This window comes from Mizuhopecten yessoensis, unplaced genomic scaffold (assembly GCF_002113885.1).
Source record: "Mizuhopecten yessoensis strain PY_sf001 unplaced genomic scaffold, ASM211388v2 scaffold6045, whole genome shotgun sequence".
NCBI lineage: Eukaryota > Metazoa > Mollusca > Bivalvia > Pectinida > Pectinidae > Mizuhopecten > Mizuhopecten yessoensis.
Genome location: NW_018406352.1, coordinates 62,268 through 82,969, shown reverse-complemented (window position 1 = coordinate 82,969; position 20,702 = coordinate 62,268). Strand labels below are relative to the sequence as shown.

The window sequence follows — 20,702 nt, the reverse complement described above, 5'->3', positions numbered from 1 at the left end:
CCATGACTGTTGTGTATCCCTAGACACCCGTCTTCGTATGACCATGGATGTTGTGTATCCCTAGACACCCGTCTTCGTATGACCATGGCTGTTGTGTATCTTTAGACACCCGTCTTCGTATGACCATGGCTGTTGTGTATCCCTAGACACCCGTCTTCGTATGACCATGGATGTTGTGTATCCCTAGACACCCGTCTTCGTATGACCATGGCTGTTGTGTATCCCTAGACACCCGTCTTCGTATGACCATGGCTGTTGTGTATCCCTAGACACCCGTCTTCGTATGACCATGGCTGTTGTGTATCCCTAGACACCCGTCTTCGTATGACCATGGCTGTTGTGTATCCCTAGACACCCGTCTTCGTATGACCATGGCTGTTGTGTATCCCTAGACACCCGTCTTCGTATGACCATGGCTGTTGTGTATCCCTAGACACCCGTCTTCGTATGACCATGGCTGTTGTGTATCCCTAGACACCCGTCTTCGTATGACCATGGATGTTGTCTCCCTAAATACCGGTCTTCATATGACCATGAATGTTGTCTCCCTAAATACCCGTCTTCATATGACCATGTATGTTGTGTATCCCTAGACACCCGTCTTCGTATGACCATGACTGTTGTGTATCCCTAGACACCCGTCTTCGTATGACCATGGCTGTTTTGTCTCCCTAGACACCCGTCTTCGTATGACCATGGATGTTGTGTCTCCCTAGACACCCGCCTTCGTATGACCATGGTTGTTGTGTATCTCTAGACACCCGTCTTCGTATGACCATGGATGTTGTGTCTCCCTAGACCCCCGCCTTCGTATGACCATGGCTGTTTTGTCTCCCTAGACACCCGTCTTCGTATGACCATGGCTGTTTTGTCTCCCTAGACACCCGCCTTCGTATGACCATGGCTGTTGTGTATCTCTAGACACCCGTCTTCGTATGACCATGGCTGTTGCAAAGACGTTAAAATCCCAGAGAAACAAACAAATCCATGTACTCATAGCACATAGTGTAGAAAACAAACACACCAATAAAACATCTTTATAAATGATATCATGATAGTATTGATTATATTATAGAACATCATAGAGTAAGTATCATATATCTTTATATGTTCAGTTTCCTGCGACATCATTCTATCACCCCAGTAGGTCGAGGATAAAAAGGCAAACTTGCTTTTACCTACTCCCATCCTCAAAATCCCGGTGGTAACGCTCACTTCCTTTCTCTGCGCCTTTGTAACAGGACATGCCAAACTTAAAAGCTTTGTACGCATCAACTTGTGGAATTATACAAGATAACTGTTGCAATCACGTTGAACTGTCTATTAAACAAGACTATTGCTAAGACGTTATACAAGTTGACTATTGCGAATACGTTGAAAGGTAGTATACTAGGTTGACCCTCTGATGTACATCAGAAGAATCGCGCGCCAGCGTGATTGTAAAGTACAATTGCTTTGACGTCAGATGTACCTTGCTATTTGTTGGGTCGGTAAGACTCACTTATTATAGTCTTATTAACTCATTATAGCCTAATTTAACTAAAAAATAATTCAGGGTCATTATCCAGTTTATATCAATAAATTCATTATCAATAGTGCAAGTATTAAGTTGATGATACCGTAGTGTATAACTTTTCTTTTGTTGGTCTCTATCAAGGATTTCCAATATTTAAACAGGGGCTGACCGATGATGTGTATGTGTGCTTAAAGATATGTATTTATGCATATAATTGTGTGTACAGTTTGGGATCAGAGCAGATATCATTACTTTGCTTGCATTTAATTTTGTTCAACCAAATATTCCATCCTTTATATTCAAGTCCAGAAACCAATTGTCTGTATATATTGTGTTTATGTTAAGTGTAAATAAAGACTCGGCATATGAGATAAATGTACAAAGTCCTTTAATTCGTTATTACTCACAAGTCTCCAGTAGATGCCACACATCATTACTATGTAAAATAGTTTAAAACATACAACTCATAATAGGTAATACAAAGGTAAATCTTATAAAAAATATATACATTGTCACAAGTTAAACGACGCATCAATTGCTTGCAACAATGTTGTTTCAAAGTCATTTAATTCGTTATTACTCACAAGTCTCCAGTAGATGCCACAAATCATTACTATATAAACTAGTTTAAAAGAGTACAGTTGTTACGGCAGTAGCGGATCATCGGCTATAGCGGATCAGTCAATAAACAAAAGCTGATTACTTAAAATGTATTGATCCTAGAAAGAAATTAATTGTTTGCACATGGTAACAAGTTGTTTCTTATAATGTACAAACAAACAAAATAACTTCATATACGTATCATGTCCAGAAATCCCGAATTTTATATTTTCTCAATCTGCTCCTCTAGCGATGACCGCCATCTTGGAAAACGGACGGTTCGATGAAGAAATGGATTCTATTAAAATACACACTTACAACCAAATAAATATGCATTTAAATGATGAATTATATTGTTTTGTTTCAGAATCATGTATTGTTTGGTAATCTTGGATAATGCTTACATGCGTTATTGTGTCGTATCCGATGTGTGATTTTTCGGCTATAACGGATCAGTGTTCATCTGCGCACGCGTATGCATTCGCATAGCATCGTTCCACGTGCATTCACGATTTCAAATTTCTACATATGTTTTGAGAGTTGGCACATGTATTGGAGTTATATTTAAAGTGTATTCGTTGCAAAGGCATCAATTAATAATTAGATGCGATCAGTTACCTCTGAAAAGTGTGTTTTGAGACGTCCCATCTAACTTGAATCGTGAGTGAGAGGCCCGCCAAAGGGCGTGATCCGTTATAGCCGTACTGATCCGCTATAGCCGACAAATCGGTAGGTCTTGTTTTCCTTATTTCGTTGTGTATATTTGATTTTATGAAGATCTTTTGGTATCACTGGAGAGGTAATTAAATGTACTTTCTGAAAATATATGATGTCTTTCAAAAAAAGTCTTGCAAAAATCGTGTGTAGCAATTATATGCAAAGTGATCCGCTACTGCCGTAACAACTGTACATACAACTCATAATAGGTAATACAAAGGTAAATATTATAAAAAATATATACATTGTCAAAAGTTAAACGACGCATCAATTGCTTGCAACAATGTTGTTTCAACTCTAAATTTCACTGATATGTACACTTAAACTTATTCTTGAAAGAAATAGTTAAATAAACTCGGATATATCCCAATGTCTATGTTAATCCAAAAACAAAACTTCCACTCTTTTTGTAACGTTGCATGGATAATCACCCCTGCAGGTTGGGAATCGAGAAAAGAATACACCTGCTGTTAACCCTCTGCATGTATAGTAGGAGGCGACTAATGAGCGTACACCCTGCAGAATTGGGGATTTGCGATTGTACTTGGGGACACATACGCGATCAAGATAAATCTGCTGCACCAATTGCAAAAGTTAATATCTAAATATTTCTCTCTTCGTTTAAATACCTTTTATTTCCTAGCGCCTTGCTTGGCAATACCACACTTTTGGCTTTAATGTTGAACGTTCACCCAGGTGAGGAGGGCAATGGGTTTTGTCCCCAGCCCGGGACATACCAAAGTCCTTAGCAATGGTAGTTGTTATTGCATGCTTAACGTTCAGCATTTAGAAAAAATGGCAACAACTGGTTCACCCGTTGTCAGTAGATGGGTACCTACGGCATGGTATTTCAGATGGCTATCACTATGAAGTCGGCATCAGATCCGCGCTATCAAAAGCAGGCAAATACACCAACAATCTGTCTCCGACACACATTCACGCATGCACGCATTCACAACGAACATAGCTGCTAACAATATAAAACCAAATCAAACCAAGCATGGATATCGTTCCCGAAAAAAAACACGGTAGTAAGGTTTATTTTATTACCACACAAATGTATCGCTAGCTACCTGCCTAGCGAAATAGCACAATTGTTTTCAAATCAGAATTAAATGATAACTATATTGATAAAGGCTAAGTTTGTTTTGAACACAAACAGGAATTGAGAATTTATTTTGCAAGCTTTCGAAAACGTCTGTTTCAAGCAAAGTGTGCAAATGGCCGGTGATATTAATAGACAAAGGAAACACGTTTTCGAAAAGGGCAATACACTAGCCAAGACAATACCTGTATATAGTACTCTAACCTTACTTTGCTGGGCTCCTCTCTCAGATTTTCCTTTACGTCTTCCCTTACAACAACTGTCGATTGATGGATTGGTTTTACGTCAACTTCACTACCGAGTAGTTCGGACATCTAGCAGCCTATGTCATCTGTCAAAACTCTCCTCCTTACATACTCCTCCAAAGATACACAGTGTTGGAATTAGTACCATACAATAATCCTACCCTATGAAGCTTTAAATTGACATTGACAAACACGGAAGTAAGTCGGACACAGCGGTGAACGATGAATCTATGAATCTATGAAAGCAAGTAAGACTACAAAAACAAATAGCTACATTTTCACATTGATACAATTGACTTTGCGTTATATGTGCCTGCTCCGGTTCATTATATCGAGATTTCAGGTGTGAAATAGTAACGGGAGATTGAACCTCGTCATAGAAAGAATTTAACAAGGATATGACACATCAAATGAAAATATTAAGGTGGGGAAATGAGGAACTGAGAATAAGGTAACTCTATTTTTAATAAGTTAACCATAACCTAAACAAAACAAATGTAACTGAAAGAAAAAAATAGTGCGGTCTTAAGACAAAATTTATGACAACTAAACATACATTCTGTAGGTCCATTGGCGATAGAATCAGCACTAATTATTATTGACTAAGTACCGCAATATATATATAGAGAATAAAATATGCCTTTTCCCATATCGCACCCAGTATCAACCCGAGACTCCAATATCAGCCCTACCAGCTAATATTGGTCGAGGGTTGATACTGGGTGTGATATGGAAAAACGCATGTTTTATTCTGTTTATTACATACTTACTACGGATAGATCTTCTATCTTATGATCTATTTTTCTTTAGAAATTTTGAAAAACGAAACATTTCATAAGGGTACCGAATGACGTTGTTGGTGGTAGATTGGAAAAATTAGAAGTGTTCAAAAAGGGGTGTGATACGTGTTTTGCGGGCTGATACGGGTTCAGGGGTGTGATACGGCGAGGGCTGATATGGGTTAAAACAATTGTGCCGTATTGCATATACAAAAAACCCGTACTATTTTAGTAAGTATGTAATAAATACTAATATTATATACATCGAACGTGATCACAGTCTATACCATGGTATATATACATGTATGTTTGTTTAAATTATGCATATCATCGCCACAACCAAAAAATATGAGAATGGTTTGATGTGATTTACCAACTTAAGCTGACAATATTATTAATTAAAACTAGAATTGTCAATGGTTAACCGGTTACTCGGTCGAAAGACCACGAACCAGTTACCAAAACCAATAACCGAATAATCGGACACGTACTTACCCCTTCGGGGACCCCCATGTTTTCCTGGTTTAGACCTACACATTTTCTATTGATGCGACCAAATTGGAAAGGTAGTTTGTTGTGATAAAAACAGTGTTCAGACTGACATGTAAGTGTTGTTTGTGTACTGTATTGTTAAAATTGACAAAGAGATGCCGCCAGCGCCATAAAAAATGAAAGATTTTTAAGGAAGCCAGAATACAAAGTAGTTGTGAAATATCAACAATTTGTATAGGTACATGTATAATTCGCTTTTACTTAAACATAACATGAAGAGTACCCACCTAAACGAGCAAGCGTGTATCAAAACGTTTGTCGATCAAATTTGGTTCTAAAGAGCAATATTACCGCATATGAATTCGAGTACAGATGTAATTAAATCCCACTTTACTGTATATCGACATATATTGTCCATAAAATATACTTACTGAGGTTACATGCAACTATATATTTCCTAGGTTTAGCTTGCAATACTCGAGTAAACCACAGTACCATGCTAATTAATACATGTATGTGCTTTAAAAATAACTTTTGCTTAACGAAAACCGTCCTGTCGTTCTTTATTGTTTGATTACCAAATTAACCGAATAACCGGTTACTCGATCGGGATTTCGAGTAACACGTTACCAAAAGAAATTTGGCAACCCTAATTAAAACTGCAAGTTTCTGCATATGCGAGTGATGAACTATACCGAGAAATTTTAGCTAAAACAGTATTGAATCAAGAAGCATGATACATAAATAAACATCGAACTCAAATGTAAGGTATAACATGTATAAGTGAAACATCCAAAGTATGTAGTACCTATAAGCCTAAGGGCTTTTGGTTAATAAAAAATTGAATGAGAATGCAGTCATTCAGCCATATCTGTTACCATTATTTTAAAAACAAATCTGACCTGCTTAAGTAGAAATCATCGCGTATGGAAATGATCACGATGTAACTCTTCGACCTTCGAAAATTTTCTCCCTCCGAAGCTATAAATCGGAAATGTTAGTCCTAAGGGGAACAACTGCCATATTCTGAAAGTAGGCTTAGGTAAATCTTACATATATCTCATCTCGGAGAGCAGTCATATATGTGTTCACAAAGTTTTGTTTTGTAGCAATGTTTGCCCAGGACACGTCCGTCAAATAGGTAGCTCAGTTGTGTAGATAATTGGAAAAATATGTTTGATTGCATTAAAATCGAATAAGCGCGTTTTATCAGAAGTAAATATGCAGAAAACCATCTTCTTTTCATCTACACATCTTTTTTGAAATACTCCTCTGCATCGCCGATGGCAATATAAAACTTCGAGGTTGGTACTACACAACCTCTGGTAGCGGTATTTTCCTGTCTGCCTTTGAGGCGCAATTCATGTCGCAGAGAAGACACTGATTACCATCCTGTGGTAAAGATAGTTCATGTCAAGTTTGTTTTGTCGCTAAAATATTCCGCAAATAATTTAGGTTGACGCTTTCTAGTCGAAACATGTCTCTTAATTTACAGTTCCGCGAATTGTTATGTGACTGTATCAATTTTACGATGAAACTTTGGCGCAGTTGGTATGGCATATTGGGTCCGGTTCACATTAAGCAACGTGTAGCAGCATCGTCAAACAATTCCACAGTTTCGACAGTTTCTTGGCTGGTTAAACTTCATATTCCTTAATTTGCTCGTATTATCCACACTTTAAAAGGTAGAGTCATTGGTATCCTGGATATCAAACATTGAGATCAAATGCTCAAGTTTCGAGTTTCGTAAAGCTGCTAAGAATTTTGTTTTATCAACTGGCCTTCTCCTGAGCATTGAAAGCAACAACCTATTGCTTTCCGAACTTTGTGGGCATGATCTAAATTTATCAAGGTCTTCCTCTCCCAAAAAATCTGCCTGGTATAGGTGGTCAATCAATGGAACGATTTCCAGTTTCTCGACGAGATTTGTATAGTTCCTCTTTATGCTGTCCTTTAGATAATGTTTTGAAGTAGCTTTCTCCTGCAGCGTAATACTGTAGTCGTCACGAAAAAGACCTGAATTATCTGTCAACGTCGATAGGTTGGGGTATGTCATCTGATGTTGAATCATTCTGCCATGGTGCTGTCTGTTTGATAAAACAACGCTTTTGCTTTGGCCATCTGTCGTTGAATTGATTGGAGGGGTGAGTCGAACTCCCATTCTTGAACGTTTCAATTCGAGACGAGTATTTGTTGGAGAAGTCCGTTGGGCCTCTCCGGCTTGTTCTGACAAAATAATTCCTTGTTCTAATGAGGGAGATGCTAATGTTGGCACCGGATGGAAATAATCAGCTGTTTGCTTTGCTGGTATCAACCCTTGCTCGGTATTTTCATTCAAATACAACTTATCGTGCAACCGGATCTGTTTTGGTTGCACAACAGGCTCTGAAGAACACGAAACATCCGCTCGTTTTCTCGATGGCCCAGCTTCTCCTAACATATTTGTCACTAATGTTTCAAAAGGCTTATCTTCCTTACGAAATAATCGAAATCCAGTTGGGGATTCCGGTGTACTAAACACTGCTGCTTCCTTTACCCAGGCATCCAAACGTTCTCTATCCCTTGGTTCCTGTGGAGGTTTTGTACTATCATTCAGTGGCTGTTTGATTGAAATATCCGACACATTATCAGTAGATGATTCGGTCTTATCTCGTGACGATGAATCCTCTGACATTTCAAATGTTATGTTCTTTCGAATTAGTGCGCTTTTTGGAAGTGATGTTGGAGAGTTGAGAGAACGGTCCAAGCATGTTGAAATGACCGATGTTGAATTCACGCTCGACATACTTGAGCATTCCTCATCATCACTTCCAACTCTGGGTTCATACTCAAAGGCGTCAGTTATGTCTACACTTACCTGAAACATGCCCAAAATAAGGATGATTCCTCCTGATTGAGTGTGTTGATCAGTCACGTGGGCTGATCCTGCCCCTGCCGAATCATGATGATATTTTACTCTTCCGCCATGTTCCACTTTTATCGTCAACTCCCCGTCGCACGTGTTAACATTTCCCGATTTCCTCTTAAACGATTGAATTGTTGTCCATTTTGGTTGTTTTTGTATCTTGGATTCGGTCGTTAACATGTTGTCATGAAAATTGCTCAGAAGTTTTGAAGTCGAATGACAGGCTGACAATTGTAAGCCGTACTTTTTTATTTCAGGCGAACATGGTTTCAATCTTAGCGTTACCGATAGAGCCTTTTCTTCTGTGGAATTCAGTTCTATGCAAGACGTTGCGGCTGGATTGGGATTACGTAACTGTGCAGTCGTCCTTGTCGTGTCCCAAAACTGAATATTGTTACCATGTATGCTGTGAAATTGCATCAATTGCGATGCATCAGTTTCAGAACCTGTAAAAAAATATTTAAATGTTTCACATTTTGTTTAATTAAGCTAACTTTCAATTCCGGAATTGCTTTTTCATCTCCTGTAAATCATTAAATGGGAATTTACTTAAGGATTCCTAGCCCACTGCAGTTCACTAGAGAATACTAACTATACTTTTCTATATTTTTTTCTAGGAATTCAATAATCCACCTCCCTCAATGTCGTTTTGGACATAACTCCAATTGATCATACTCAGTGGGGTGAGAGGGGTATTACACGATTTTGTTTTTTCCAACGAAAATGAGCTTTATAAGGTTTCATTAACACTCGATATACTTACGCATTTTGACACACGCATCCCCAAACTGGATGTAAATAGCAATCCAGATAGCCGTTCCTGATACAACATTCTTCGTGTATGGAATGTTCGCATGTTTGTAGGTAAAGCTAGAGGCGTTCCTTTTGAGATAAGCTGAACATTTCTGATTATAAATATTCAGTTGTGCGATAAAATCTATCTCTTTTTTCAAATACAACTCTTTAACATCAGTGATATCTTTGGGGTCTACTTTATAAAATCCTACGTGAACTATTGATGTGCCACGCAAAGTTAACTTTACTGGTTTCTCTCTTTCCAGTGGTAGTTGACTGAATACCACCCCTCCTGAATAAATATGTTTCCAGGAAGCGCTATTCTTGTCTCGATTCAGCGATACATTTTCCCCTCGGACATCCGAAAATTTCACCGGAAGTGACATTATGAAGCGTTCGCCTTGTGGTCTGTTTGACTTGAACGTTGCAGTTTAATCTGAAAACACAAAATCCAAAGTTAGAAAATATACATTTAAAAGTCGTAATACAGGCGCATAATTGTATGGCATTAAAGTTTCTGAAATGTTCGCATATTTCAGATCATAACTACGCATGGTAGAGTTACTATGTAGGGCAGGTTCAGGGGAAGAATACGCCAGCTGTATCCAATTTCATGTTTTGTAAGAGACGATTAATGTAGAATATCACAGGAGGGAATCATCGGTTTACCTATGTGTTTTCTGCATGCATAAAGGACATCAAATGTACAAAAGCTGACATGTACCCCATTTCAACACTTGGAATCTGTACATTTCCTTTTATTGCTTCCCCAATCTTCCATTTTAGTAGTGTCTCCCTAGGCAACCGTCTTTATATAACCTTAGCATGTCTTGGTTATGTCTTTCAATGGGCAGAAAGAACAATTTTGGATTGTTGGGTGTCTCCACGTCGAGAACACGAAATATCATCCTAATTTCTTCAACAAATATACATGAATTATAACCAAGTTGATTTTAGTGTGTGGTTGCGTACTTTCTGTTTCTCTTTCAATTCACGGTACTACGACTGCGTGCGGTCGTATGTTCACAGACATGTATACGTGTGTGAATGTGGAGTGTAAATCTTCTGTGTATACAGACGTGTGTATGCTAACCTAGCAACATGTGTACATTGTTATTTGTTGTCAGGCCATATTTCATTACCGTGTCTCTCCCCCCGGAATCAAATAGTCATTACCTCAAAACAAAAACTGAAATACAAAATATCGGATTTCTCGTATCTTGTTTTTAATTCAAAATCTTTTGTAAGTCACTGTATCGACATGTATGCTTTAAAAAGACGGGTGACAATCAATAGTGATAAATTGTTGATATCTGCACTATAAATGTGCTCAGTGAAGTGGATTTTACAAGTCAAAAATAGATCAGCGACAAATACATAAAAATGTCGCCTGAAGTACATTTGCATAAATAACACACACGGACACACTCTCTAAAATGCCCGTATCTATTAACAGGACGCTTAATTCAACAAACCAAACCATTATATTACAGTATACTCGCTGACCTAATTTCTCTTTGAAGTTGCTTTGTGGCATGTGGACATTCGTATTTCGACAACACAAACTGCAGAAACTACAGAAGGTGTACTTTAACCACCATTTCAACTAACCAATTAGTTCCTTATTGATATACCATAGCAAGAAATCGTATATAACGAGAATAGGTGACAAACCTGCCCTACAATGGTGGCTGCATATGAAGCGGAAATGGATCCGCTCCTGTTACATATATATCACAAGTAACATAAATATCCCATTGTATACCAATCAAGAACAAAGTCCGCTTGCTTTGATTAATGAACTGGTGTTCTTATTATGTCGTAATAAAGAAGATAATGTACGTTACCTTTGTTTCTAAATTGGTAGGATACATCTTAGTAGCCAAAAGAGCATAATTTATGCGGATTTTATAACACCGGAAGTGACCTGCACTGGCACGGCGAAAATCCCCACGGGTATAAAAATTAGTCTGGGTTTTACCCAAACAGAAAGCAAAACGTTAGTGACAATACATTTTTTGCACAAAGATTGATTTTTTTTTTCAAATTAACGCATTTTCAAATATCAACAATAATCTGTTTAGTTGTGTTCTATTCGTTGTCATAAGTAATCCAGAAAAGTGACTATGGGGTTGAAATATATTAAAATATTGATTAGTAACGAAAATGTCGTCAAAATCAGTTAAGAAACTGTTCACTTTGTTTAATAAAAATATATTATAAATATTTTCATTTTTTATTTTAATTTCGCACACTAGAAATGCTATCCCGAGAAGACAAACACATCAACCTGCCACCTGCAGCACATATACACGCTTGCATTACCCACATAGAGGTACGGCCATAAATGACCTTAACTGTTAACATGACATTTAGCAATGTAAACCAAACCAAACATTATATTTGTTTTTCTTTCTGTGCCTCATGTCCTCATTTAATATCATAACGTTCGGTTTCCTCTCTAGAATCAAAATGCATTACTCGTCCTTCTTGTGAATAACAAGCTATCAAGGTTGGTGTAACTTACAGTTAAAAGACCTACTCTTCATTGTTTACATTTCTTTTTAAATCTGCACAAAGTTTCTATATATCCCACATCCCATACCCCTGCAGGCCAGAGATTGACAAAACAAAACATCCTCTGTTACCCGCTGTATGATCGTAAGAGGCGGCTAATGTGCTAACCCCCTGCAGAATTATGGATTGCGTTTGTGCCCTCTATTTTCACGGTTCTCAAAGCCCTTCATTCTGCTCTCTACGATCTTCTCCATTGTCATCGATTGTTTATTTCAATTGCAGGACACATCTATAAGAAAGTTTGTTTAATCATGTTTTATAAGGTTTACAAGGCTTTGGGGACTTTGGAACACCTCAAAAAGACTCATGGTTCATAATGACCACAACAATATCAAGAAAACATCCTGATAGCCAAACAGACGCAGGAATCTCTCTCTCTCTCTGATAATTTGTAGTAATATATTGTAGGGAAAGAGATTAATATAAGTTGTAAAACTTGTGCCCAACTCCCATTGTATATACATTACAATAAAATATGTTTAAAACATAATGTTGTTTTGTTTTTGTCAATGTGTATGATAATAAATGCATTTGATACGCTGGCATTCACTTATGCTAGAATAATAAAATTGACTACAAATGTTTACCCTGCTTGTAGATGTAAGAAAGCAAGAGAAATAATTGTGTTTGGCCACAGCTGTTAATAGGACGTAAAACACAAACAAACAAACCAAAATAAGTAACATGAGGGTACCCAACATAAAACACTCTTTTTGGGAATATAGTTTCAATTCACATGTATCACCTTTATGGGCGGATTGGTCGAGTGGTTAACACTTCGGCCTTCCACGCAGGCGGCCGGGGTTCGATCCCCGAAGTCGTCGCACGCATGGAATATCAGAGAAAGTGTTTTTCTCCTGCCCATACAACTCCAACAACCCAAGTGGAGTATAAAATGGTCTTGGGTGGATGTTGCGGTATCTGTGATGTAGCATTCAAGTGAGTTGGCACTATAAAAGATGCTGTTGGAAGCACGGTCCCACTACAAACAAAACACAAGACATATCCAGCACACACGCAGACATACACACATAGGGAGCTATTAGCCAGGTGGCATATGACTAGTAGTTAGCGCCTGATAAGGCAGCTCCTGCGAATTCCTCAAAAAATGTATATCCTAGTTGTTTTTATTGTATATCTATGTACTGCAAAGCCATTTAGAGTGGTTTACGTTAGCTAGATATAGGGCGCTATATCAAATGTTGTATATTATTATTACAAAATAAAATGCTGCATCATATGAAATGATATCCATTTTTGGTATTTCATGTTATTAATTAGGTTTAATTTGTCAATGGTCGTCATATACGCGATATTCAACAAGTCCTGTTGGGATGACGGGTTTGGTTGAGTTTCATTAGATTTAACATTCTATGAACAGCTATAAGTTCATATTTAAGGACGTGCCTCCACGTGTGTAATGTATGCGTGAATGTGTGTAGGTGTGCTGGGGCGGTTTGTTGGTGTCGTACCTTCTTGTGAATGCGAGGATCTGGAGCCGGCTATAGAGTACTACTACCTCAATGCAATATTATACCAAAGGCTTCACAGTACTCCACTCGGTGACATTATACTGACAACATGTTTAAATCAGGTAAACGGCATCTGAATAAACCATGCGTACGCCGAAGGTCATGGTATCGGAACAGTGACATATGCTGGGATAAATGGCTTCTTAGTTTAAGTTAATGATCTTGAACTACTTTTCAAGCGATTAATTTAATTTTAAAACATTCAAAGACATCTACATCGACTGAATAACTTATCAAGAGACATTGGGTGATATGTGTCACAGAAGCATGCTTTTATGAAGTACTTAAACTTTGTTCTAACGAATTAGCTTGACCCATTTTCTGTATCCTAATGGTTAAATGTTTTTGAAACTTTTTGGCAACTTGGTTAAACAACTTCTTCTGAATAAACAATTAAATTTGTCATATTTTACCAGTACGTACCATGCTGAGATGAAGCTCAATCAAATTTGTTCAAATCTACTTTCAATTTAAAAAAGCGGCAAATGTGTGAAAAACTTGTATTTTTTCAAAGGTTCAACTTAGATCTTGCCCATAGAGGCAACAGGTGAACGATACAGACCCTGTGAACCTCCTGATTTATATTCATTACTTATTTTGTTTATTTCATTTTTATTAATATTAAGTATTGTTTATTATTCACACCAGTATCTTTTGATACGTTGTTAGATATCGAAAAAAAAAATAAGGATTAAAAAAAAAGTCTGTCCCTGCTGAGCTTCGAACCCCTGTTATGAGTTATCCTGTTCAGAGAGTGTTCAATGTTACAGCATTACAAGTTAAATATATTTATGGAGAAAAGTACAGTATTCAACTCACAACAAAAGTGATAATTATAACAAATATATTATATACATATTTGGGGTGTAAATTTAATGAAAATAGCTGGCTTTAGCAGATTTTATTTCATGAAAATCAGAAATAATGACTTATCCCTGTTGTTTATATTGGTTTTGTCGCGGAACGATACGTAATTTTTTCACTACCGTGAAAAATCCAAGAACAAAAGATACATTAGTCCATTAACATAACTATACCCAAATTGTTACATTGGTTATTATTGGCAATTTCTGTGTATGATCTATCGACCGCAATGTGTACGAAACGCTAGGACTATTTTACCTGGCGTAGTAATGTTAGCAGAGTTGTTCGGTCACGGATTTCGGGCACCTGTCAAGTTTCAGAGTAGGTAAGTAATTTGGGTTAAAAGATAGGTAAGAAACAAGCATAGTAGGAGACAACTTCACTGACATGTAAATACCAATATATTTGTAAAGTCAAATGTACATATCAGCTTTAAAACATCCCCAAAGTCATATAACATTCCAACTGTATATAACATCACGGAATTAGAATATATCTAAGTCCGTGATAACATCGACCCCCCCCCCCCCCCCCCCTACCACCACCCCGGTACGGAATTAGTTACTGATAAAATATCAGGTGTTTAAACTAAGACATTTTATAATAAAAAGGAAATAAAGACATATTACTAATACGCCAAATTATAAATAGCAAAGCACAGAAGACATTAGCCCGAGTTTCCTGCGTCCCTCACTCCAGACTTAGACATTTTGACAGAAAGATTGCTATATCTGTCAAAATGTCTTTATGTCTTGTGTACTGTCAGGGCAAGAGGAAACTCGGGCACATACACACACCACTAGAAGAATTCAAAACAAGCACCACGTACATCATAATAGAAGACATGCACGTACAACACGACAACTAATCCATCCTTTGTTAACCTATTTCTATCTGGGACAACATCATCCGCAGTATTGGCAAGAACATCCCGTCAAGGCTATTCCGTCTTTGCATATTGCAGAGTTATCTTATCTTGGGAGCAGGGATTGATTGTTACGTCACTTGTTTGTGAGAATAACGTAATCATTTTTTGAGAAAACGACGTAATTTTCTCACACAAACCAATGACCTAACAATCAATACCTGCTCCCAAGAGAAGATAACTCTGCAATACGCAAAGACGGAATTCCAACACGAAATATTCCCTTTCCTGGACCAACAATTTTGCTATGACATATTCCAGGTGTGTAGAAAGCAAATGTGAGCATAACATCTGGTGTATCGAGGATGGGCATAAGCTTGCTGTCTCTGTATCGTGTGGTTGCATGAAGTAATGGTCAGTATCATCACGGACTTAGATAACAATCTAATCTGATTCCGTGGTATCATGTTTAGTAGTATCACATTGTATATCTAAAGACATTTTTAGCTCCCCAGTGTTCGAAGAACAGAGAGCTGTAGCGTTACCCCCCGGCGTGAACGACAGCGTGAAAATGTTGAAAGTTTAAATATGATGAAAATTCAAAAGGGCTTTGACACCATCTCTGGTTCTACTTTATTTGAAATGATACAATACTTTTTATTGGAAATTTTATTTTAGGACAGAATCTCCATACAATCGTCGGTGATAATGGGATAGTAACGCTGATAATCTACGAAGGTGGCAGCAATACATTTATTCGGAGCATGATATGGAGAAAACTAAAGATCCTTGATAGCTGCAGAATTTTTCTGAAACGTTTGTAATGAATCTGCTGTGATGCCATAAACAAGAATGACAATGGACGTTTGGCCACAATGAACCTGTCTAAGGGGACAACCAAGGTAAAGTTTGTGAGCAATGATGATCTTTCCGTCGGAAACGTAGCTTCTGTTTCCACGACAACCAACAATGGCCCGGACAAACGGATGAGTAAATCCCTCCATGACGTTCGCGCAGGAACCATGGAGGAGAAAACTAATTGGGTGGATGAAAAACGACCACCGCTGCCACCTGGTAGTGCAAATCAGGTAGAAAAATCAGGGGCCACAACTGTTGGACCTGGTGGTGGTGTGAAGTGGAGTAAGGATGGCTCAAATTCTGGAAAGGTAAGTTATTCTTTCAACAGATATTACTACAAAGTATTTTAGAAACAATTAATGTTTACATTTGTATGTGACGTCTCCCAATATTTTACTTTTAAATCTTAAAACTACTTTTGGAGAACCAAAATCTCCCTACAATTAAATGGGTTTGTACTCTGGTTGTATGTAGGTATGAAGTACATGTATATATACCAAAAACACTGTACTTTAATTACATTAAAACTGCATGCTTCATAGAATTATGCAAATTAAGTACTCAAAGTTATTTTTTTTTACTACATATGTATATATAACACTGGCAGAAAACCTCACATGAGCACTATATGTATATATAACCCTGGCAACCTCACATGAGCAATATATGCTCATATGTGCAAAATATGCAAAATATAATACCCTCTGTGAATTAAAACATTTAAAATTTTACCTAAAATTCTTATCTAAATATTCTGGTAACTAAACAAAAAAAGTGGATGTATATCTGTCATGAGAAGTATGTGAGAAGAAGTCAAGATTTCCTATAAATAATTATTGAACATACATTTAACACACCATTTAATATTTTGTTCTGAAAGTTAACTCATTTCATGGTTATGGACAGGACTAACATAAAATAATTTCTTGTGTTGTTACCGAGCAGGTATAGGGATGTCAGAAATCATTTTAATATGTGAATTTTATATAAAAAGAGGTAATGGAAAGAAAAACAATCTTCAGTGAAATTAAAAACTGTTTTATGTATACTTAAATGAAGAACCAAACCTTGGTGAAAGGGCCGGTTCCCAAAACGGCCCCTTCTCTGATTCAAATTTCCTGTTGGTGGTGCATTGCCCATGCCGTTGTGGTCACAAATCTATAAAGTATAAAGATTTAGGTCACTTGGTTTGTTTTTTATGGCTCCTCAAAGTTGTACCTTTCAGAAGCTGTCTAAGTGTTGATAAAATGTGCATGTTATGTAAAATATTAATGAAAATCTAATCAAATGATGGTCACCGTAAAGAATACATTCATGGCATGATTGTGACAAAAAATCATGTTTCCATCGCGCCATTTGGCTGTTTTATGGAAGAAACAATCTCAAAAATGCCATTTTCGATGATAACATTTTAGACACAAAAACTGTGTTTTTTAGAGAATACACCCTTTTATGGGCGTTGGATGCAAACCAATTTTTATCCTATTAAACAGTACGTAATATGCTATTGATGAGAGGAAAAATCATCAAAATGTAAGTGGTGGAACATTTTCAAATGTTGGGTTGAATTAGCCTATGGTTGAATTGCCGATTTTCGACTTTCTTTAGATAATTAACAAAAAAACGAGAGTATTTGCTCGGTATGTTGAGAATATGTACACAGATATGAAAAAAAGTGAGAGAAACACTTTTTCATAAAAAAAATCCAAGATGGCTACTTCACAAGTCCCCGTGGTTGAAGACATTGGCTGACAAATAGACAGAACAACAAACAAAACGTGTTCCTTATGATTTTGGTTGGTTTTCGCATTTACGGGAGTGTTCATAGCTACGGGCGATTGTATAATACCTATATTTATAAGTTTGGTTAGTCACATGGTAACGGGGATCTTTCATATCGAGCCCCAAACATACTTTCGACATATGCACTCCGTTGCCGCATGGAAAACTATTTCAAGTTTTGTCGGAATTTCTTTACCTGTGGTTGTAATGGTCGAGGGTTTTCCAGCGTCCTGTAATACCCAAGGTAGTACAAGATACTGGAGATGTGCGCACACATTCCCATCGTTCTCTCTCCAACTGGGCACTGGCAGTAGTAGTCCTTTATTGGGGCCTCAACATCGGGTGAAACGGTGAACCGTATCCAAACGTTATATTTCGTTTGGCTTTTGTGTCGAGAATGTATTTGACATCGGAGAAGGTCTGGGGAGTGCTGGTAAAGCCACACCTCATAGTCTCCGTCATCACTTAAATGTTCGGCGATGTAACCAGGAGCCAGAGATATCTGATACGTTCCACACGTAATGGTTCTCAAGTAATCAAGATCGAGACGGGGAAACAGTACGGAAGATGCATCCATCTTGACAAACTCGGACCTTGCCCGTCTAGATAGATCCGGATCTGTCTTGACTCTCTGAGCTAAACCATTCGGTGTTGTCAAACGGTCCTTCATACGTTCAGCCATTAGCCTATCTTTGGCATCTCTCTCTGGAGATCTCTGGTAGATCGGTCCTCTAATACCATTCAGACAGGCTGTGACGGTTCGAAGCAAAGCCTCGATGACATTGATAAAGCTGTTAGACACCAATTGCGTTCGGAAGAACGTCCAGTGTTTCAGACGACCATGATAGGATTCCACAATCCACCTCGATTTGGTGATAGTTCTGTCAAGATTTGCTTGGACGTCAGAATGTTGACTTTGACCGGGTTTCAGGTATGACGGCATGCTAGCATTGAGGCCAGAGGCTTCGAGAACTGGTAGGACATCTCTAAAACCTCGGTCAACGACAACGTTGTCGTCTGGTTGTAGCCAAGTAACTAGCTTGTCCATGACTTTTTTTGTAATTGTAGCATCATTTTCGCTGCCAGTGAATGGTCCTACTGTGTCCAGAATGTAGCCATCTGGTAAGGCGATGCTCATGAATTTGAGATAGTTTCTCTTCTTCTGGCCACAGTAGGACATTCTCTGGAGCTTGTGGTCGGAGCTTTTCTGGATATAAATATAGGTGCCATCTAATATGGCAGTGGCTTTATCTCCAAAAAATGCTTCTGAAAAGACAGTATTGTGCCCGAGCAACTGTTCTCTTGTCAAGTGATCCGGACCTAGAAATTGTGGGACTATCGATGTGTCTAATGCCTGTACTATGGAGTGGAAAGTTTTGGACACACTTGACTTGGAAATTCCAAAAAGAGAAGAACACTGACTCCAGGAAATGTCGGTTTTCAGTTTTACCCAGAACAGTAATAGAGCATCGTGTGTAGTCTTGGTATATATACCAGATGAAAGATATGGGGAACAGTGCGAGTGGATTTCGAGGAACTGATCTTTGGACCAACCTGTCCAGGCCATGCATGCCGAGTCATCAAGAGAAGAAAAGCTTATTGTAAACGCAGACTGGTTCTGTGAAAGGACGTGCGACACCTCTAGGAGGTCATTAATGATTTCGGACGATTTTGATGGTAACTGAGATTCCAAGGAACCTCTACCATCAAGGACAACCTCTGTAGACGGATCTAAGTCGTTACCAATAAGGTGAATGGAGCAGACGCGGGATGAGGTGGGACACCACAGTTTGTGTGAATAGATCAGGTGATGTCTTGCACGTTTTGGTAAGACTGATGATTTTGTTCCATTTCTTGCAAAGGTAACAAGACAGAGACAGCATTTTTTGTGTGAAGATGATCCATTCAAAAGATCATGAAGGGTCAGCAACGGCAGGATATGGGACGGGGAGTCGTCTTCTTCCTCTATTTCCTGGTTCTGCTCGGGTTCAGGTTCAGGCTGATTTTTGTTCCGAAGATACTTCATGTAGCACTTCTGGCAAATAAGTGCTTGTTCCTTTGCTGACATCAATCCTTGTTGCACCAGCGTATCTAGGAGCCATTTATATTGTGGACTATTTACATTGCGTGCACTTCTGTTCTTATTGCCACTACGTTTCTTGAAGTATACTTGACACCCTTCTCCAACACATTTACCCTCCATCTTGAAACAATAACGATTGGTTTATGAAGCGTCGATAAAGTAACAAAATAGCAAGCCACCGATGATTGCTGTAAACAGCTAATACTTAGTAGTTTGGTACAATTATGCGAAAATGTGTGATAAATAACGAACAACTAATTACACAAAATAACAAGACAATATAATAAATCACATTCAATACCTCCAAGAAGCGCAGAATTGATTGATTACTTAGAACAAAATAAAGTATTTCATATGGATAATCTATCTATTCGATGTGGCGTGGTCGGCAGGCACAAAGAAAGTGAGACAAGTCAGGGTCCCAACCCTGACAGAGCCACAACGCTTTGGAGATGGGACAATAAAACAAGGAAAGTGAGACAAGAATAGCTAGCGTCGAGTCAATGATTCCGTAAACGTATAGACAAAGACAAGAAGATACGGATAAATGTACAAGGCCACACGATCAGAAAATTCAGAAGAGGACAACTTGAGATAGAACAGTATTCATGTATCAGGGTGTCCTCAGTGTAAATCTTTATATCGATACTGTTTATTTAGTCGTTACACATCATAAAACTGTCATGAAAATATCCGCTCTGATATTCAATATAAAAGTTTGTATATAATAAGCTATATAATAGGGTTTCAGACAAGGTTGTTACTCATTTCCCCTTTTCTTTCAATTTACAACCACATTCAGGCGGCGATATGAGAACGTTCCACCACATGGAATTAGCTGATTTTTGGTACACATATGAAACAAGTAAAGCTCTATCCGATTTTCTGATGGAAATTTGCATCCAAAACTATATAACGGGAGAAAATTGCAATTTTATGGCATTTTTCTTCATAATTGTGTCTCTGCAAGTGCATTTTCATCCGAGA

At 38.0% G+C, this 20,702-nt stretch overlaps 2 protein-coding genes across 4 annotated transcripts in view; one reads left to right on the top strand and one right to left on the bottom strand.

The window, feature by feature from the left end:
• Positions 1-5,163: 5,163 nt before the first annotated feature.
• LOC110451457 lies at positions 5,164-11,095 on the bottom strand. The gene is made up of 3 exons (XM_021499489.1): positions 11,002-11,095; positions 9,123-9,590; positions 5,164-8,805 (listed from the first exon to the last, which is right to left on the bottom strand). Exons 2-3 carry the CDS (start codon positions 9,538-9,540, stop codon positions 7,133-7,135), a joined length of 2,091 nt encoding a protein of 696 aa, XP_021355164.1. The 5' UTR covers positions 9,541-9,590; positions 11,002-11,095; the 3' UTR covers positions 5,164-7,132.
• A 3,315-nt stretch (positions 11,096-14,410) lies between these two features.
• Positions 14,411-20,702, top strand: part of LOC110451456 — a 47,299-nt gene continuing 41,007 nt past the window's right edge. The window contains exons 1-2 of one of the 3 annotated variants that reach the window (XM_021499486.1): positions 14,411-14,452; positions 15,671-16,158. In XM_021499486.1, coding sequence (XP_021355161.1) covers positions 15,868-16,158 — 291 coding nt within the window. In that variant the 5' untranslated portion in view covers positions 14,411-14,452; positions 15,671-15,867. Of the gene's footprint in view, positions 14,453-15,293; positions 15,407-15,670; positions 16,159-20,702 lie in introns of those variants that run through there. The other 2 variants (XM_021499487.1, XM_021499488.1) reach the window with 2 other exon arrangements.